Here is a 23,054-nt window from a genome sequence, read left to right on the forward strand (position 1 = left end):
ATCCACCCCCCCGAATCAATCAGTTTCCAACACTGCCACATTGGGGATCAGATTTCCACATGAGTTTTGGAGGGGACAACACATCCAAACTCCATCAGTGACAAATATATAAATAAAAGAAACCAATACAGTTAGAAATATAAAAACATAGTTCACAGATTCTCCTATGTAAGGAAAAAGAAAAGCCATAATGGAAATTATATCTTCAACTGAACAATAATTAAAATACTATAAATACAAACTTATTATACAGTTATTGTAAACCTGACTTTAGAATTGATTCAGGGATAGGCAAACAATGGAACAAAAATAGAACTCAGAAACAGATCCATACCTTTATAGAAATTAGATACATGATAGAAAGGCCATGTGTCGGGGGAAAAATGAAGCAGTCAATAAATGATACTGGTAACATCGGTTTTCCATTTGGAAAAAAAAAAAAAACGGACTTCTATCTCATATCACACACAGTAATTCCAGGTGGAGGAAAGACCTAAGTGTGAAAAGCAGAACTTTTGCATCTTTAGAAGAAATATACAGGAATATATTTATGCTATTTTTGGACATCTTTATGATAATTCTTACTGAGTTGTATATTCTTTTAGAAAGTGTTAGTATATAGAATACATAAAGAATTTCTATAACAGGATAAGGAAAAAAAAAGGACAACCTAAAAGGAAACTGAGTAGAATTCATAGAAAACTAGAATCCATTAAATTTCACTAGTTGATAGAGAAATCCACATGTTAGTACTATGAACCATTTCACACTAATCACAATGGCTAAAATGAAGTATTCTGTCTACACCAAGTTGTAAAGAAAGAAGAAAGTTCGTACACTACTAGTGAGAATATAAATTTACATACCTGTTAGGTTTTCAATTTGACAATATTTTGTTATTTTAAGGAAGGACATACAATTAATTCCAGTAATGCCACTTGTAAAATTAGTCTAGGGTAGTGGTGAGCATACTACATTCCGTGGGCTAAATCCTGTCAACTGCCCATTTTTGTAAATAAAATTTTATTGGAACTAAGCTGTGTTAGTCCATTTCTGTTGTTTATAACAGAATACGTGAAACTGGGTTATTTATAAAGACATGAAATTTATTTCTTACAGTTTTGGAAGCTGGTAAGTCCAAAGTACAGGGAACACATCTGTTGAGAGCCTTGCTTGTGGTGGCTGTACACCAATGCAGGGTATCACATGGAAAATGGCTTGAGCAAGAGAGAGCTAACCTACTCACTCACTCTCCTTGTAAATCCATCAGAACCATGCTCATTATGTGGCTGTACACCAATGCAGGGTATCACATGGAAAATGGCTTGAGCAAGAGAGAGCTAACCTGCTCACTCACTCTCCTTGTAAATCCATCAGAACCATGCTCATTATTCCATGAATGAAGCAATCCATTCACGAGGATACGGTCCTCACAATCTAATCACCTCTTCACTAATTCAATTTGTGAGGGATCACTGGGAATCATTTACTTGATTCAGATTTTTATAATTGATTTGATATTTTCATAAGTATATGGCCTTTTTAATCTGTGCTTTTCTACAAACATAATTTTAGTTTAGTGCAATTGCTAATTGCTTAAGTGTTTATTTTCAAACGTGATTACTGTGGTTTTGTGCCCAAAGGACAGTTTCTGAATTTCCATTCTCAGGTGTGTAATTGAACATTTAAATTATTTATAATGTGTTTTCACAAACACGCATTGACAAAAATATTAATATGTAATACATTGTCAATATTAATCATGATTGTGAATTGTATATCTCATCTAAATTGTATACATTCTATTAAGAAAGAGAGGTAGAGACTGAGACAGAAAGAGGTAAAGATATGTACACATCTATATATAGAGAGAGAATGGAAATTAGAGAGGATTAGAGAAAGCAGAGAGAGGTTCAGCAAAGATAAAGTATCGGAGAGTAATAATAGCAGAATTGATCACTAGCTGGTCTGTATGAATATTTTAAAGGACATTTTAACATGAGGAAGTTTATTTACAAAATATTTGCACTTCAAATAGTCTAATAACTTGTAAAGAACTTGTATTACAACTAATTTCAAAAATAAACTTTATTGAACTCATCATCCCTTAACACATTCTTGCTAACAATATGATATCTCACCATTTTTTTTAGGATTAAAAAAGAAATATGATATTCTTATTTTATAGTCTCTTTGGCAACAGGGCATGATGACTCATACAGATCTGACAGTGTGCTTAAATGTTGTTTCTTTTTTTAAAATTTTAATTTTAAAAAATTATTTATTTATTTATTTCACTACTGGAAATGCTGCCTGCTCATTTTTTCTTGAGATAAACTACCTAAAATAATCCGTCCAGATCCTGCCCCAGCGTGTCCCCTCTCCAAGAAGTTCTGAACTATAGAATGCGGTAAAGCAGTTTGACTGAGACCTTTTTCAACTGAGCAAGGCCAGAAAAATTAAATTTATTCTTTTCTTTTCACAAGAATACATAGTTAATTGTGTAAATACACATACTTTATCCCATTGTAAGCAGCAACATTTATTAATAAATCAAAAGAATTATCTTTCTGATTAAAATTTCACTTGTCTCAACTCTCTGAACTATTTAGAATTTTATTTTATTTTATTGTTTACTTACTGTTCTAATTTGTGAGAGTCCTTTTTATTTAATTCAAAATATTTTAACATTTTCTTGTACGTGTTTTGGGGGTACACTATGTTGTTTCAATACATGCATATACTGCACAATTTTATAGTGTTCTGTTATATCTGAAACATTTATTATTTTCAAAGGAATGCTATTTTATATTTCAGGAATATACAATAGATGTTTTCTTTCGACAAAAGTGGAAAGATGAACGTTTAAAATTTAAAGGTCCTATGAATATCCTTCGACTTAACAATTTAATGGCTAGCAAAATCTGGACTCCAGATACCTTCTTTCATAATGGGAAAAAGTCAGTAGCTCATAATATGACAATGCCAAATAAGCTACTTCGAATCCAGGATGATGGGACTCTGCTGTATACAATGAGGTATGTTTTTAGGTTTGATATGCCACATTTAAATACTGGGAAATCCATGTATTAAACAACAAGCCAACTTAGTTGTCAAGTATTAGCACAAGTTGAACATTTTTCTAACAGATTGTTGAAATACCCATGACATGCTTTGTAAATAGATAGATATTAGAATAAAAAGATTAGATGGCATTTACGAATTTGATTCACAGCATACTAAAATTTAAGAATTACCTCAATTATTAAGAATTGATTTTTTTGCTTATTTATTCTTAATACTACATTTTAATTAAGTACAATTTTAACACAATGACTTTAATTTTCTTTATACCAGCATGTAATTTCATTTTTAATATGCCATTGGACATCCCATCATAATTTTAAGTGATTTTTAAGCAAGGTTTTACTTAATTTAATATTTTACTTAATTTAATAATTTAATATTCCTTATGAAGTTATTCTACAAAAAAAATTAAATTCAGAGAGGTTTTATTTGATAAGGCTTACAAGTAAGTTGTATGTGATAAACATATTTTACTTAATTTAATAATTTAATATTCCTTATGAAGTTATTCTACAAAAAAAATTAAAATTCAGAGAGGTTTTATTTGATAAGGCTTACAAGTAAGTTGTATGTGATAAACATATGCATTAGATTGAACCGTAGGAAATTACCATCTTGTAAAAGTGTCACATAGCATCAATTTTATATGATTAAAACATTAATAAAGTCATTGAAAGAAATAAACAGTTGTTGATCCTAACAACTATTCCACTTGAAATATCCTCATGTATTAATATTTTAAAATAAGTTACTTATGCTATGTAAGAAAGAAAAAAATCATAAATCTAATAAAATGATGTAGAATTGAAAGTTAAATTGTTTAATAAAGGATTTAAAGTTTGGGCAAATGTCATCAGCATTATAGATAGACAGACATTGTATTCTAGGCATTTGATGTGCTGTTATTTCATATGAAAACTTAAGTGCTGTGCTTTAGTTATGAGAATTATTTAAGAAGGGAAAATAATACATTCCTACCTATTTTGATCTTTAAAAAAAAAAAAAAAAACTGTTGAAGACTCATTTCTAAATGGCCATTGCCTAAAATGGAAGTGTTGGCTAGCTGTTCTTTCTGCCTTTGCCTCTGAATCCTGAGAAACATTCAGATGCAATTCCCCTGTTGATTTTACACTATTCTTATGGATTAAGGCAATGATTGCAAATTTGGGATTTAAACAAAATATAGGCACAGAATATACAGAATTTTAGAAAATACTGCATGAGGCTCTATTTAAGTACTCTTAGAAGTATATAATCATAATAAATTGTTGGCCACATTTACTTTGCTCATTAGGACAGATTATTCTATAAGTTCCATTCAGTACATGCTTTATTCACTTTGTCTTTATGTGAAATGGAAAGATTGGAAGCTTTTTAAAAAACATATTTACAGTGATTACTTTTTATTGTGATCATGTAGATACAGAAAAAAATGTATATAACATTTATAACTTGTATTCATAATTTAGCCAACAATTTAGTCTCAATAAGATATTTCTAGGAGTTACATCTATTTATGTATTTACAACTACTTCTATATTTATATCTGTGTATCTATATATAGTATATGATACTATATATGTGATTTGAAGGGAGCTTCTCTAAGCCAGTGTTGAATTCTTATATTAACTTGCTGCATGGTTATTGATGAGATGATAGGAAATATGGCATTCTTTTCACAATAGAGTTTTTTCCCCAATTTTGTCTGTAACATTTCAAATATTGTGAGGTTGATGGGAAAGCAGACCTTCAAAAATGCATACATAATTTCTTTACTTCTTAAACCAAAGAGTATAAAATGGCTAAATGTATTTTAATAACTATTACTGTTATTTATTCTTAGATTTTGGATATGCCAATGTCTTTTGAGAAATCACTTAAATGTGAAAGAACAAAAACATATTTAAATGTGAATTAGCCTAATATGATGCTGTAATGCAGGTCCTATCTTATCATTAATTCTGCTGACAACAGTGATGAGTGTTTTTTTGTTGACTTGCCAATTTACTTAAACAAAGAGTGGAATTTTGACTTTTAGGCTTACAGTTCAAGCTGAATGTCCAATGCACTTGGAGGATTTTCCAATGGATGCTCATTCATGTCCTCTGAAATTTGGCAGCTGTAAGTACAGGGATGAAAGTACATGTTTTGGGTCAGTAGTCTCAGGGATAGTCAACAGCATTGCTTGATTATATAGATTCATTATGGAATGCTTAATACTTGGCTTATAAGATACAGAAGTAAAGATGTGCCTATCACCCTCAAGGAACTGATTGTCTAGCCCTCTGCTACTCTCAAATATCATTATATTTTATGATGTTTAAATTATCACTTATTTTACTGCTAATAAAGAGCAGCATGGGTTTTAGTACATGTGTAAAATTAGACTAGGAGCTCCTTGAAGGTTGAAAATAATAATTTACCTTCTTTTCCAAGCACTAGAACATTAAAAATACAAAATAAATGTTTCTTTTTCATCAACTAGGAATGAATTTAAAAGATAGATTCTATTTTTCAATAAAGTAGCAATCAGACTATTGCAAAGGGTGAGCACAGAAGCTGAATCTGTGCAGTTGTCTTTCTATGGTGTAACTAATGAAAGGGATTTTTTTTCTCCCAAAAAAATGGATTTGAAGGAGATAATGTAGCTGGATTGCAACATTCAGACACCTCCGGTGTACACAGAGCATTTCAGAAAAAGCTCTGTGCCTTTGGCCATTCTTTAGGTCACTAGGGTTATATCTTGTATGTCAAGCAGAAGCATTCACACTCCCTGAATAATTGAAAAGGAGGAAGGTCAAATCATCCCCTTAGGTCTACGTGGCATTCCAGGCAGGTTCTGAATAAATTCATGAACATCGCTCAGCAGCTTCCCTCCTGTGTGAGTGTGTCCCATTGCCTGACCTTTTTAGAAATAGTGCTCTTTCTGACACCCCCGTCTTTGTCCATTTGGGGCAGCTTTTGACTTTTCATTCTCTGTTGACTAGAAAAGCAGTGCTCTCACTTGATTGAAAATATATGACTGCATAGTGTGTCTTCTCTTCACAGACTGTATCAGATGAAAGTAAAGGGAAGAATGATGGCTAATGTGAATGCAAACCCTCTAATCATTTTGATGACCACAGTTTTGAGGAATGAGGAAGTTCAATTTTGTTTGTTCTTATAAAAGGTGTCAGTTCCCAATTTTCTTTGAGAATCTTCTTTTTTTAACCACAAAGCCTTCTTTTATTGTCATGGAAACCATCACTTCACTACTGACATTTCTTGCAACATGATTTAAGATAGTCAATCATGTTATACGGTGTAAACATGGTGCTGACAAAACCACAGCAGATGCAGCAGAGAGAAACTCATTTGCATCGCATAAGTGGCATTAAAGAGAAAATTGAAAAGCCTTGATAGCAAAGAAAGAAATTATTTAAGATGCAGTGATGATGTAAGGAGGAAAGATGTTTTTTTCAGTGGACAAGATATTGTCATTAAGACATCAAATGATGTAATGTCTCAATTCCGAAAATAAAATAAATGTGCTTGAAAATATTCTAAACATTTTAATATTTACCGTGCACCTATAGAGTAGTGAAATACTGCATACTTAAGAATACAGTTTTCTGTATCCATAAAGTTTGTTTTTAGGCATTCTCCTCTTAAGTAATTATTATTTATTTTGTTTCTCACATTTATTTTTGATATGCTGAATAAACAACTTGTATATTCTTTTATTTATTTTTGCCTATAGTAGGTGCTTGATGCATAAGTGCTAAAAGTATGGATACCAGTGTGGAGTAATAGGCCAACAAGCTACGCCAAACCTTAAAATGTTGAGACAACAACGTTTGGCAGAAGCACCCTGACTTTTTCTTCTAGTCATTTATTTTTCTCTTACTTAAAGTCTCTCCCCCAAGCGTTCCCCTGGCGAATGATTGAATTACTGGAACTTTATCATTTTGCTCTAATAAAAGAAACATCTTTTCTATATGTTTATAATTTTAACTTGAGTCTTGTTTTATTCCTATTGCATCATACCTTTGTATTTTTCTTTGTTGTTTAACTTAACTAAAACTTCCTAAATGGAAGTGTAGGGATATGCTGTGCATTAGGCCAAAAGAAGTTATACATTTTTAGATTTAAAAGTTAAAGTTAGGGCCGGCCCGGTGGCGCACTGCTATAGTGCGCCGATTGGGAAGCGCGGTGGCGCTCCCGCCGAGGGTTCGGATCCCACATACAGACCGGCCGCTCACTGGCTGAGTGAGGGGCGGAAGCAACACCGAGGGTTGCGATCCCGTGGCCGGTCCTGGCCCGGTACGGGCGCGACACTGAGGGTTGCGATCCGTTGCCGGTCACGAAAAAAGACAAAAAGGAAAAAAAAAAAAGTTAAAGTTAATAGTTAAAAATAATTTTGGAGTATTTTTCTTGGTTACCAGATATTAAGAATTAGTCAGGATGCATCTGTTTAATGCAGCATAGGACTAAAAAATGAATTATTTAAGAGAATTAAACAAAATTATTTAATGAGCCTAATTTAGGGGTGGAATTTATAATGAATTTTGTAAAACAAACTGTCTTTCTCTTCTTTGGTACGTCATTGAGAAATATTATGATGGCCTCCTGGTCTATATATATGTTAATACACCAGAGAAAGCCTCTAATCTGCATTGGATAATTTTCTGTTACACATTTGCAAAATTAAAAAAACCCAACTAATTAATGAAATGCAGTAACTGCTTTTTAAAAAGCAATGTAAAGGATCAGTCATTTTGTTCAATATATTCTCTTCTCCTGATTTTCATCTCTATTACAGTAAATAACAATTAAAATATTATAAGTTTATTTACTAATCTAGTAAGAACAAACTGAGAACTTTTTCTGTGTCTCTGGCACTGTCCTAGGTACTAGAAGTATAGACATGAATCAGACAGAGTTCCTGCCCACAGTATGTCACTAGTTACTTACAAATTTTGTTACTTTTATAAGGTTTCACCTTCTCTTATTTATGTTTAAAAGTAACACCATAATTCAAAAGTGGTGTAATTGAAAAAACATCATCATTTATTTAAAATTAATTAATTTAATTTAAAAATCATTTATTTAAAATTAATTAATTTAATTTAATAAAATTAATTAATTTAATTTTAAAATTCACAACTATGGAGTATTATGAGGACCTTCTGATGTAAAATGGCACATGTGATGTATAGTTTTGATTTATTAAATTCTATGCCATTTGACATTATATTGAAGAGAAGGCCAGGATATGTATTCTAGGAGGAAATACAACAAGTCATTTCATCGTCTGCAAATGAGTTGCTAGTTATCCACATTACCAATGCTATTATTTAATCTTCTTAGTATAACCATTGATGATTAACTATTTGAAAATAATTAAAAAGAAATTCAGACCTTATAGCAACTAGAATTCACTCATATGCAAACATGTGAATATTTCTCTATTATTAAAAATATATGAGGATAGTTCAAAAAGTTTGTGAAAAAATAGAATTAAAAGATGATATGGATCTTTCCATGGACTTTTTGAAGACCCTTCATATACTTATACATATATAAATGTATACATACATATATATTTTTAAGAATCCTATTTTGAAAATTGTTTTACATAATATAATTTACTTGTGGATGTAGATGAATACATACACAATGAAAACAGCATTTCATTGATATTAACATTTAGTAGTGACATTCAGAAAACTAGACAATATTGCAGTATGTTGCTGAAAGACCAGATGGCGAGTAAGACACATACTCATAAATATTCACTTTATTGTTACTAATGCTTGATTGGAAATTGATCTATGACCACAGACCTTGCATCAAGTTCAGTTCCAGGACCACCATAGCACAGTGATATTATACTAGACAACATATAGATGGGAGAAAGGACATTTCCAGTGTCCTGGGGAGGTGGAGGCAGAGCTACTGCCAGAGACAACTGGCCCTTTCTCCACGTCAATTGGAAATGTGACTGTGATGATGAGTTTTGCGTAAGCATCAGGAGTAACTGATATTTCTAAATATTCTCATGAGCAAAAGTATACAGAAGCTTTTCAAAAGGTCAGTAGTATAGCAATAATTATCTGTTTATTCAACTGTGGAGAAACTCTGCCTGCATGGAGAAGTCAGCTGTTCCCCAACAGGACATACAGGGACAAGAGGAATGCCACTGCCAGAGACAGTCTTAGACCGGATATGTTACCTGCACTCCAGCTCTATATAGTCATCTCACTTGTTTATTCAACTGTGGAGAAACTCTGCCTGCATGGAGAAGTCAGCTGTTCCCCAACAGGACACACAGGGACAAGAGGAATGCCACTGCCAGAGACAGTCTTAGACCGGATATGTTACCTGCACTCCAGCTCTATATAGTCATCTCACTTCTGCTAAGTTCTGCATCCTTGGCCAGATTAATCAGGAACTAATACCTGGTCTGTATGTGTTTTGCCTTTTCCTGCCAATCCATAACTCAGCTGAGGTGCTGTGAAAGTGTAGTCTAGTGACATCTGTGTGCATTAATTAATTTAAACATGAACATGTTTTTAAAAGTTTTGCAACTTGATGGAACTGTAGTGTCTGACTTATTTAACATGTTCTGCAATAATTAGTTCTCTTTCTACTAATGAAATGCATTGTATCATGATAGCTCAGTCATTTAACTCGTACCTAGGTTATTTTTATGTCCAGAAAGCAATATAATTTTGAATTATGATATTTTTATTTTATGAGTGATTGCTATTTCTGAATAAGCTGTCTCACTAGACTTTGGGCATTTATAATTTGATTACCACAATGTCTTCATCTGCTAACCTCGGACTAAAGGGAATGATATAACTATTTCAGGGCCCAGTGATTTTTGCAAACTCTATAGAGAAATTTGTTCTTTACCTCTCAAAGTGGTTGCAATGAAAATACTTTCATATCTCGATCATCTCTCTTGGTCTACTTTACATCCTTCATGTTGAAGTAAATTCAAAGGACACATTTTTGCCCTGAAAGTATGTGATATTTGAGTATTAATATTTTTAGTAATCAGTGATTTTATGAAATACACAACCTTTGATGTTGCACTCTATTGATGGTTCTTATTCAAGTGCTTAAAATATTTTTTTCTGATTTCCTACAGATGCATATACAACCTCAGAAGTAACTTATATTTGGACTTACAATGCATCTGATTCAGTACAGGTTGCTCCTGATGGCTCCAGGTTAAATCAATATGATCTACTGGGCCAATCAATTGGGAAGGAGACAATTAAATCCAGTACAGGTTAGTAAAATGAGTCTGAAGGAAAGCTAACACCTAAGAAAATTAATACATCAAAATCATTGGAAATGTATCGAATTTCTCTTGAGGTCGGAGGATTAGCAGCATAGGTTGTGCTTGAGAGCTTTTTAGACATTCAGAATTTAGGCCTCACCTCTTACTAAATCAGGATCTTGATTTTAACAAGATACCAAGGAGATTTTTATGTGCACTAAAGTTTGGGAAACACTAGCCTAAAGTATTCAAAAAGTGTGTGTCTTCTCAGACCACTCAGTTTTAACATTTACCTTCAAACAAGCGTTAACAATTTCCTAGTTTTCTAATTCTTTTTCCCCTATGCTGGATAATTTGTGATTATTTAACTCTTGATTTATGGATAATTACTACTGGCCTGTGTGAAAAAGTAGATTCCCTCTCTAAGGACTACCTTCATCTAAGAAAAAGCAGCTGTGTTGGCAAATTATCTTATATCTGGCAATAATTAAAACTCAGGGAGCAGAAAGGAAGGTAGATTTGAGTATCCGACAGAAGTGACTGAAGCAAATTAGACTGTACGTACAACAGTAAGGAATTCAGAGTTGGCTAATAGAGTCAAAAATGGAAAATCTGGGCCAGAAGACCAGCTTTGGAGATGTGTCCAGAGATCAACACTTAAAGAGCCTGAGAGTACTGAGTTAGAACAAACATAGCAGAGGATTGAGTTTGGAACCAGTGGGGATGAGGGACCTGAGCAAGTAAGATAATAACATTGGCAGAGAGCATGTATGAATTCTGAATCTCCTCGGTCAATAAGCATGACCAAGAGAGAAAAACAAATACCATGTCATGGGACAGGGACTCCAAGTTTCCTGATAGTCTTAAAATTCTATTTTAAATACTCTTGCTATGCTAATGAGGCATTTAAAGGTGATACAGGTGTCATGACATAAAAGGGATAAATCCTTTTTTTTTTTTAAAATCATGGTCTGTTCTATCTCTAATCCCTTCCATTTACAAAATGTTCTAACTATTCACTATTACCGTTTCTGAGGCTTCTTAATTTTTTCTTCTAGGTGAATATACCGTAATGACAGCTCATTTCCATTTGAAAAGAAAAATTGGGTATTTTGTGATTCAGACATATCTGCCTTGCATCATGACTGTCATTCTCTCCCAAGTGTCATTCTGGCTTAACAGAGAATCTGTGCCTGCAAGAACTGTGTTTGGTGAGTGAATAACTACACACTTTGTAGTACGGCACATTATGTTTCACGGTGTGCTTTCAAAAGCATTCTCTCTCTCTGGATCCTCACGCCAGTACTTTGTGGTGTGTGGGGCAGGGAGTATTGTTTTCACCTTATAGATGAGGAAACTGCAGCTCCAAGAGGTAACATACAGAGTCAGTGCCACATTATTAATAGGGAATAGAAACAGTGCTCAAGTATATTGGAAATAACATTTCGTTGTCTTTCTGTCCAATTGTGTTGCTCATCAACATTTGTCTCCATGTGAGTATAAGGAGAATTTTCTTAGAGGTTTTAATTTAGTATAACGGTGCTGTATTTCTAGGCTTTCTATGTTTATTTTTCTTTTGTTTTTAGCTAAAGAAGGATAATCTTAGTACTTTAAGTTAAAGAGAGAAGGCGGGAGGGAGGGAGACCTCAGTCACTTTTAGTAGTGTGTTTGATTCTCTTGACTAAAATCAAGCAGGGGAATTTTTTAATTGAGAGTATGCAATACCATATTTCTGAGCTTTTACTGTTTATTTATTTATTTGAAGATGAAGAAGGATGATCTCAGTACTTAAATTAGAGAAAGAGAGAGAGAGAGGTCTTTCCATTAGTGTATTTAATAACAAAGTTCATTTTCTTGATTAAAACCGTGCAGGGAAATTTAGTTACCGATTTTTGTATATATGAACTAGGCTGAGCACATTTTGTGAAAAGTAGATTACCTTTGTATGTTTGGTTTACTCATTCATTTAGGAAAGTTGTACTGGGAAACTCTTCTGTCAGATACTACACCAGATCCTAGAGCTGCAAATATGGATAAAATGTAGTCTCTGCATTCAAGTAGCTTAGTATAGTGGATGGCAGCAGAATAACCAGAAAGGATAATGACAGTACAAGATAAAGGCATACAAGATAAAAGAGGCATATCCACACTGTTATAAAAAACAACAGCATGGATCCTCCCTAGGAGAATTAATTAAGTAGCTGAGTTAATATGTGAGCTAAATATTGAAGGATGAGTAGGAGTTTTCCAGATAAATGAGACGGGACAAGAATCCTAGCTCAAATGAATAGATTGTGCAGTGCCATTGAGGGGTGAAAGAGCATGGTGTGTTCAGTGATACTGAGCTGTTTCAGTATCAGTGGGGATACCAATAAAAATAGAGCTTGAGGCCTAGATGAGAACGGCTTTGTAGGTCATGTTAACAAAATGCGCCTTTATCTTACAAGCTATATTAAGCTACTGTAGTGTTTGAGGCCATAATATGTGTATAATTCTCAAAACAATGCCTGGAATTTAATCAATTCTATATTAGCTATTTTTTAACTACTTAATTGAGGTATGATTGACATATAAAAAGCTGTACAAATTTAGTGTATACAACTCAATGAGTTTGGAGATTAATGTACACCCATGAAACATCAAGGCCATAGACATATCCATCACCTCCCAAAGTTTCCTCTCACCCCCTTTAAAATTATTATTGGTTTGTGTGTGTGTGTGTGTGTCTGTGTGTGTTAAGGACACAACATTAGATCTATTCTCCTAGCAAATTTTAAGTATACAATACAGTATTGTTAGCCATAGGCACTGTGCTATATAGTAGATCTCCAGAACTTATTTATCTTGCCTAACTAAAGCTATTCTTATTATTAATCTGATCCTATTTGTACTTTAGAAAGATATAGTGTCTTTGTGAAGGATGAACTGGAAGATGGAAATAACCAGAGGCAGGCAGAAAAGTTAGGAGGCTACTGAAATAGTCTCAATGAGATAGTCTCTATGGAAATAACCAGAGGCAGGCAGAAAAGTTAGGAGGCTACTGAAATAGTCTCAATGAGATATGATTAGGTTATTCCAAAAGAAGAGAGTGGCAACAAAGGAAAAAAGGACAGGATCAAAGGATGTTTGGGAGTGAGAATCATTGAATTTGATGAACATCTATAGCAACAGAAAAAAATAATTTAGGGAAATATTTAGGTTTTCTTTCTCGGACACTTCAAGTTTATAATGTTGCTATTAATGGAATAAAAGGGAAGAAAGAAGAGAAGTAGGAAAAAATGAATGTAGTTTGAGTTATGCGTATTTTGAAGTTACTTGTGATATCAATTTGATGTACAGTAGACCATAATAAAAACAGAAATAAGTATATGGAACACAGATAAATAGGAGGAGCTGCTGATAAATGTGGGAATTATCGACTACAAGATCATAGACCTTTCATTATAGAACCTAACTCTCAGAAAAATTAGGCTGATGAATGCAAGATCAGAGGACAGAATCCTTAAAAATATAAAAATTGCAGGATTTGGAAGATAGAAAAGAACTAACTGGAATGATCAGGAAATTAGGAAGGAAACCAGAAGACAACAGTGCTCTAAAGGAAGAGAGCAGAATTTCAGTCTCACACACGTGCATGCACACACACTTACACAGCCACTTTGGATGTAAGGTATCAAATATATACAGGTAAGTCTAAAACACATTGAGTGAACTTGGCTAGTAGAAGGTTGCTGACACTAATTAGTTAAATATGAAAAGTTGCTTTGGTGTAAAATCAGATTGAAGTGGAAATAAGAAGTGAGAAAGGGAAGGAGCTGAGTATACAACAAATTTGGAAGAAGAGAAAGATTAAAATAGCTGGAGAGATGGGTGAATCATCATTATTCTTATCATAATTATTATTAATATATTGTTATTAACATGGAAATTAGAACAATAGGGGGGATTACTCTATGCCAAGACACATGCTGAAGTTGCATACTTCTTATTTTGCCCATGAAGTAGATTTTAACACTTCCCTTCTAAGCAGGAGAAGACTGAGACTCTAAAATTTTAGGTATCTTGTTCAAGCTCTTGAAGCAGAACCTTACTCCAAAGCTTAAGTTCCTTCAACTACAGGATGCTACCTTCATGACTCTCTCTTAAGGAGAAGGAGTCAAGAAACAAAAAGGAGACTGAAGATACATAAGAAGCAGACATTTCTGATGAGCAATTACCTGATGAAAATACTTAAAATGGGCTTGGTTTGTCAAAAAGAAGGAATCCTCTCACTCCAATACAGAATAAAGGGACTTAAGATGGGTTTTCTTGATGCTTTCCTCTCTCAGAATCTTTGCTTGAGTGTTGGACAAACACACAAAATTTGTTTATTTTGGAAAAAAGTGTTCTATTATTATGTTATTGGAGAAAAAATTTACTTAGAGACTATGTCATTAATTATAAATATGATTTAAACAGCAAATGACCTCAAAAATTAGTATAGTGAGTTAAAATTTCAACCAAGTTGTGTAAGAATAATAGCAGAACTTTTTGCAGAATAGATTTGATGGGAGAGTTTCAGAAAGAACTAAACAAAACCATCATACACTAGGACTAAGGGGGAGAGAAGTAGAGAATGAAGGGAGAGTAACAAGAGAAATTTTTATTTTAAAATATATGCACCCATAAAATTAGTATAGTGAGTTAAAATTTCAACCAAGTTGTGTAAGAATAATAGCAGAACTTTTTTGCAGAATAGATTTGATGGGAGAGTTTCAGAAAGAACTAAACAAAACCATCATACACTAGGACTAAGGGGGAGAGAAGTAGAGAATGAAGGAAGAGTAACAAGAGAAATTTTTATTTTAAAATATATGCACCCATACACACACACACACACACACACATACATACATATACATACATATATATATTTTATGGACAAAATTTAAATTAGAATATATCTGCAAAATCAATTTCAGTTTAAGATTATTAACATTTGTTTGTTATTATAATGTCATCATGTTTATTTTGTACTAATATTACATGCTGTGATCTATTTAACTACAGAACATTTAAGTAGTTTACATAGTACTATACAAGTTGGTTATTTTCCATACACATGCCTTATTAAATATTTTGTGCTCAGTCAATAAGAAGTTGATATTTTTTACAACCCATAATTTAGTTATGTAGAATACAATACTCATAATGTATACTCTTTTAAAAGCTATGTGTTTAAGAAATAATATACTGAAACTATATCTAGAAATTAAACTAAGGTGTTATATTAGGATTGCATAGAAAATTCCAATGGAACATAGCCCTCAATTTGACTTTATACATAATTTTCAATATGAAGTACAAATTATAAATTAACACATTGATATCTTCAACTGTTAATGCACTAAACACTTCAAAGTTCCCCTTCCATCAGTCTTTTATGGTGCTTTGCAAATGTCCATATTATGATACTAAATATATTTCATTATAGTTATTCTGTTCAATGCATCTCTCACTCTTCAGAGAGTTCCCACACACAGTTCCAATTGTATGTACTATCAAGTATATGATAAATGAATGACCGATAACAGGTAACTGGGTGGAGGTATAATAAAGTAACCCATTGCAAGGGGCAATTGCTTCATATTAAACTTATTAAGGAAACAATAATGGAAAATAAAATTAAGTTTAATTCTAAACATCAACAAATGTGTTTCCACTATTGTTAGTAAAACAAAACAAAACAAAGCCCACATTACCTATGCACATACAGAGCTGCAAAGATTTTCTCTGTGAGAGGAATGTACATTATGAGTATGAAAATAACATGTAGCAAATGTGAACAAGGAACATTAAGAAAGAGATTAGCACAATTACAGGAATTAATATGGAAATAATGAAAATGCCACAAAAACAAAATGCCAAACAAACAAAAGTAACACACACAAAGAAGAGATGGTGAGGGGGGAAAAACACAGATAAACAGAACTCAACAGTAGCAGTTACACATGCTTTGCAAATGCACACATGAAACATTTTCCAAAATAGATCATATATTAGGCTATAAAACAATTCTCAATAAACTTAAAAAGATTGAAATCATACAAAGTGTCTTCTATAAACACATTGGAATGAAGCAATAAATCACTACTAAAATGAAAATTGGAAAATTCACTAATATGTGGGTATCAAACTCTCTTAAACAACCAATGGGTCAAATAATAAATGACCAGAGAAATCAGAAAATACTTCGAGACAAATGAAAATTAAAAAACAGCATACCAAAACTTATGAGATGCATTGAAAGTAGTGCTTGTAGGAAAATTTATAGCTCTATTTAAAAAGAAGGAAGATTTCAAATCAATATGTAAGGGAATAAAAAAATAAGAACAAACTGACTAAACCTAAAGCCAGTAGAGGGAAGGAAATAAAGATCAGAGCAGAGATAAATGAAATAGAGAGTAAGAAAAACATAGTGATAGTCAACAAAACCAAAAGATGGTTCTTTGGAAATATCAGCTAGACTTAGGTAAGAAGAAGGGAGAAGAATCAAAAATTAGAGATGAAAGTTGGAACATTACTACTAACCTTACAGAAATTAAAAGGATTATAAGAGAATAATATGAAAATTATGCACCAACAAAAAAATAATTTTGATGAAATGGACACATTCCTAGAGAAACACAAATTAGCAAACCTGACTTAAAAAGAAGTTGAAAATTTCAACAGATCTATAATAAGTAAGGAGATTCAATAAGTAATCAAAAACTTCCCAACAAAGAAAAGCCTGTGACCAGGTGTGGGTGATAAAATCTACCAAACATTTATAGAAGAACTAATACCAATCATCTTCAAACTCCTCCAAAAAAGGGAAGATAAAATTTAACACTTCCTTACACATTTCATGTGGCCAAAATTATCCTAATATCAAATCCAGAGAAAGATACCACAAGAAAACTATAGATCAATGTCCCTTATAATATAGATGCGAAAATTCTCAAAAAACACTAGCAAAGTAAATCTAACCACAAATTAAAAGATTATATAGTATAACCAAGTGGGACTTATCCCAGATATAGAAGGGTGGTTCAATATAACAAATGCAGTCAATACAAGGAAGTAAAGTAAAGGAAAAGGAAAAGCCAAAAAACAAAACAAAACATAACCCCATTCATGCATGATTATCTCAATAGATACAGAAAAAGTATTAGACAAAAATTAACAGCCTATCATGATAAAAACACTCAGAACACTCAGAAAGCTAGCAATAGAGGAGACCGTCTTTAACATGTAAAAGGACATTTATGAAAACCCACAGTTAACATCACGCTCAATGTTGTAAACTTTCCCCAGGAACAAAAAACAGGATGCCCACTTTCACCAGTGTTATTCACATTGTACTAGAAGTTGTAGCAACTGACATTAGCCAAGAAAAAGAAATAAAAGACATCCAAATTGGAAAGGAATATGTAAAACTACCTCTATTTGCAGATGACATGAATATGTATAACTATATATATTTAAATATATATGTACATATATATCTATATGCCAAAAGAATTTTTTAAAAAACTACCAGAGCTAAGAAACAGTTTAACTATTTTCCAGGATACAAGATCAATGCACAAAAATCAGTTTGATTTACTACACCAGCAATAAGCAATTCAAAAGGAAGTTAAGGCTTCTGGTCAAGATGGTGGTATAGACAGTCCCCAAGGTCATTCTCCCCACCCCACCCCCCAAAAATTACAACTATTAAAAAGCAACAACAGCCAAACTGGGGCCACTAGAGCCCAGAGGAAGAGGAAGACAGACCTACAGAGTTCATGACAACAGAAAAAGCCATGATGAGAGAAAGAAAAGATCACTCCCACCATTTTGAGCCCTGGCTGCTCCAAGGCTGGCCCTGGTGAGCACACGGGGCAAGAGCTGGCAGAAGCTGCATCTGTGCCCTTCGAATGAAGTTGCTTGGAGGCAGCATGGGGAGAAGAGGGTCTAGGCCAGCAAGACCACTGACAGGGTTCCCAGGGACCCCCATGGGATGCTTATTTCACAATATTTTTTGCAAATTATTGAGTAGAAGACAAAAAAAAATTGATGTGGCCAAACATAACAAAAAGTTTTCATTCAGATGACTTGAAAAATAAGGTTGCATGACTTTCTAAGCACAAATAATAAAGAAAATTGTTGTAGAGAATAGGACATATATAGTTACAAAAAAATAAAGGAAATTAATGGGACAGAAGTGATATTCCAGAAAGACCTAAATTTATATGTAAATATATGACAAATTAGATAAAATGAAATAACAACTTATTTGTTCAATAAACATTGTGAGGGAAATGAAATATTGCATTGAGGTTAATAAAGACAAGGATAACAAAGATTTCATAGCATAAATTACATAAATGCATATTTTAAAAGAAGCCAATAGAAGACTCTACCTGTCCAACTATAAAGGAACAATAAATAGATGAATAAATATTTAACTTTGAATCAGCAAAAGGTGTTAGTGTCAATGCTGCCAAGCTTAATTATAACAAATTTACAAATGTTTTTAAATATCGGTGATAAATATAATGTATATAAAGTTAAAAATCCGAACTATATTTGAATGTGTAAATTTTATACTACTTATTTATGGTATAGGTTTATGGATTCAAAAGTGATATTTTTATGTGAATTGAGACTGTTAGGTGGTAAAAGCATTCTTAGTAGTGTCTTTACAAGTGATTCTGTGTAAATATTGTAATAAATATAATTCTGTGTGAGTGTATGTGGTGTGGGTGGGGGGCAAGTTTAAGGTAAACAAAAATGCTAAGACTGCCTGGAATGGAACTTGAAAGCTGCTCATTCTCCTTATTCTACACCCTTATTTTATCCTTCATTGTTTTCTGCCTTCTTTTGATGGTAAACATAATCATCTGACTTATACACAGCATTTACCTAAGCAAAATTTCTACCCTTTCTGAATAACTCACTTTAAATTAGCAGTCAGGTTCACAACCCTCTCTGTCTGGTAAGAGATCATTACATGATCTGCCCTCCCCTCAATCCAAGGCTTTATGTGGTGGGTAAATCTATCCAAGTAAAAAAGAAACTGCTAAATAAAGAAATGAAGATGCCCTGGGAGACAGAATTTGAATTTCTCAACCTTTGAGGTCTTTCTGACCTTCATGCTATAAATAGAATAAGAAAACAGAGCAAACAAGACTGTAGGCAGAGAAGTCAAAATTAGCATGTGCAATCTCTTGATATTAGAGACTTTGCTCCATTATATTGGGTTTTATCTTTTTTTTGTACATTGCATTTGTTTGGTGGTGTACAGCCAGTATGATGTCTTTCAAAGATATTAATTCAAAGGGACTGTCCATTTATCTTGCGATGATAAAAGCCTTCTTTCACTTCCTCTGAGTTTTCATGCCCAATTCATCCAAAGCCAACAAATGCTGAGGTTCTATATGTCAGTATTGTTCTAGAGGTTTGGGTTACATCCTTGAATAAAAAAAACAAACACAGCTCCCTTCATGATGAGCTATTTGCTGTCTGTTGTCAATATAAGAAAGCACTTCAACAAATGCTGAGGTTCTATATGTCAGTATTGTTCTAGAGGTTTGGGTTACATCCTTGAATTAAAAAAAACAAACACAGCTCCCTTCATGATGAGCTATTTGCTGTCTGTTGTCAATATAAGAAAGCACTAGGAAAAATTGAACCTTATTCCTTAGGCGTTGTGCTTTCAAGACTTCTGAGAGTAGACAATGCATTCACAATATACAAACCTTGTTTTATTAATCATACAACTTATTTTGCAAAATTGTGGCTCTGGTCCTTTCAGTTCCTAACATTCTTTAGAAATTTTTATAAATAACAAATACTGGTGAGGAATTTGCCAACTATTGTCTCTAGATTTGAAGCCAAGTCATTTCTTTTTAAATTTTGGATAAGTTTCTATGAATTATGTCCCTATATTTTTATATTAATATTATATTTAGTATATAACAATTTTTTCTAATAAGAACAGACATTGAATAACAGACATCTATTAGGGTGTAGATGTCTGGCACAAGAGTACAGGAGTTTGAAATATTGCATACAAAGTTCAAGTCATATGCAAGGACATCAGCTGCTTGTCTTATATAAATTTTGAGATAATTAAAACGCCAAAAGGGATATGCTCGAATTGATCATTTTCCTTCTTAGTTCCACAGATTTCCCTGATTCAGTTTGACTTCTATACTAGAGATCCCAAATACAGTGGCTTGAATATGTAAGACTTATTTCATTCGTTTGTTTTTCCCACACAAAGGAAGTTCACAAGGAGGTGGCCTGAGACTGATACTGTAGCACCATGGGCATCAGGAATTCAGTCTCTTTTTGTCTTTCTGCTTGATATTCTTAGCTTGTGGTGGTGCTTCACAGGCTATTGGTATTCCAGCCATTGCATTCATATTTCAGGAAACAAGAAGAAATATGTGAAGTTCAAAAAACCTTTTCAAGCTCTCAGTTTGCCACATAATGAGCTTTCATAGAAGTCACTTCCAATAATCTTTGTATATCATTAGTCTGTCTTGGCCCTATAACCAGAGAGTCTGAGAAATTTCCATCCTGAATAAATTCAGTGTTCTAATATTATAGGTCGACTATATATTAGCTTGGTAGCTAGCAGTTTCTACCACAATAAGAAAAATAGCTGTTTTACTATGAAGGTCAAAAAGTGATTAAAAACACATATTCTGGAGTCAGAGTATCATGGTTTAAAACTGGCTCTGTTAATATCAAACTGGGTGACTTCTGGCAGGTTTCCTAACCACTCTGCTCCTTAGTTTCATCCCTCTGCAACACTGGGCTAATATTGTTAATGGATGTCCAGTAGACAAACTTGATACGCACAGACTTGAACTTTCAATCTTCCTCTCCTCACAAATCTACTCACTGTTAGCCTTGCTTATACCCCGGACTGAGCCACCCTTACCTCTCTCCTGGATCACTACATGTCTTATTCTGCTTGGGAGGTTACAAGGTACCATAGATTGGGTGGCTTAAACAACAAAAAATTATTTTCTCGTAGTTCTGGAGACTAGAAGTCCATGATCATGGTTCAGAAGGATCAGTTTCTGCTGAAGGCTCTCTTCCTGGCTTGCAGATGGCTGTCTTTTTCTGTGTCCTCACATGGCCTTTCTTGGTGTGCATGCACAGGAAGAGAGGGAGGGAGCTCTCTGTTATCTCCTCTTATAAAGATACTAACCCTACTGGATCAGGGACCCACCTTCATAACCTCATTTAATCTTAATTCTTCCTTAGAGGTCTTGTCTCCAAATACAGCCACATTAGGGGTCAGGGCTTAAGTATATTTGTGGAGGAGGGGAGGAGGAGGGATGCAAACATTCAATCCATACAACACTAGACTCTTTTTATTTTGAAATATAATTGATTGTACATATCTGTGGGGTACAGCATTGATCATCGATACTTGTACAGATTATGTGAAACTCAAATCAGAATAATTAGTATATTCAGCATTATACAATATAATTATTTGTTGTGGCCCTTTACCAATTTACCAATAATTCCCTTTCTCCCTCCCCATTTACCACCTCTTATGGCCTCAGTTCTTTTCTCTTTTGAAAGTTCAATGAATTATTGTGATTGTGTCTTTCTTTTTTACTTTTTAAAATTTATTTGTTTATTTTTTAATTACCAGTTATGAGTGAAGACATGCAGTATTTCTCTTTCTGTACCTGGCTTATTTCACTTAACATAATTTTCTCTATGTTCATCCATGTACCTGCAAATGACAGAATTTCATTCCTTTTTCTGGTGAGTAATGTTCCATTGTGTATATATACCACTTTTTCCTTATCCAGTCATCTGTTGATGAACAATTAGGTTGGTTCCATATCTTGGCTATTGTAAATAGAGCTGCAATAAACATGGGAGTGCAGGTATCCCTTTGACTGATGATTTCCATTCCTTTGGGTACATACCCAGCAGCAGGATTACTGGATAGTATGGCAGTTCTATCTGAAGTTGTTTAAGGAATCTCCATACCATTTTCCATAATGGCTGCACCAATTTAGAGTCCCACCAACAGTGTAAGAGAGTTCCCCTTTCTCCACTCTATTGACAGCATTTGTAATTCTATGACTCTTAACTGACTCTTGCTTCTACCTTTGTGGAAGTCTGTTCCCAACATAACACCAACATAACAGTTATAGTTATCCTTTCAAAATGTAAATCATATCATGTCATACCTATGCTCCAAACCGCTTATTAGCTCGCTAACATACTCAAAGTAACAGCCAAAAACTCTTCGAAAATTTAGTTATGCACTATGAACTCCCTTCCCCACCACGCTCGACAGGCTTCCTTTTATTTGACGAATATACCAGGGATTCACCTACCAGCTTTGTCTTGTTTTTCTGCCTGCACATGTCTTTCCCTAGAGATTTGTGTGGCTCACTCCTTCACCTCCTCTAGGCTTTTCTCAGTTGTAATCCTCTGAAAGAGGCCTCCGGATAACCTGATTTAAAATTACAAGCTGCTTCCCAGTCCTGACTCTTCTGCTCCCCTGGCCCTACTCTTTTTCTCTATCACGCGTATCACCTTCTAACATTCTATAGAAAAGGAGGGCAGGTATTTTTTATTTCTCTCTCTCTCTCTCTCTCTCTCTCTCTCTTTTTTACTTGTGGGGCTAGAAGAATGCCTGACC

General features: G+C 33.6%; 1 protein-coding gene across 4 annotated transcripts in view; it reads left to right on the forward strand.

Annotated features, from left to right (window-relative positions):
* Positions 1-23,054, forward strand: part of GABRA2 (gamma-aminobutyric acid (GABA) A receptor, alpha 2) — a 147,893-nt gene that overhangs the window by 77,781 nt on the left and 47,058 nt on the right. For all 4 annotated transcript variants that reach the window (XR_550668.1, XM_008575269.1, XM_008575268.1 and 1 more), the window contains 4 exons: positions 2,818-3,038; positions 5,126-5,208; positions 10,226-10,369; positions 11,419-11,571. Coding sequence is in view for 3 of the 4 variants with exons in the window: in XM_008575269.1 (XP_008573491.1) it covers positions 2,818-3,038; positions 5,126-5,208; positions 10,226-10,369; positions 11,419-11,571 (601 nt within the window). In the remaining variant the exon portion in view is untranslated. The remainder of the gene's footprint in view (positions 1-2,817; positions 3,039-5,125; positions 5,209-10,225; positions 10,370-11,418; positions 11,572-23,054) is intronic.

Source organism: Galeopterus variegatus, unplaced genomic scaffold (genome assembly GCF_000696425.1).
Source record: "Galeopterus variegatus unplaced genomic scaffold, G_variegatus-3.0.2 Scaffold1166, whole genome shotgun sequence".
Taxonomy (NCBI): domain Eukaryota; kingdom Metazoa; phylum Chordata; class Mammalia; order Dermoptera; family Cynocephalidae; genus Galeopterus; species Galeopterus variegatus.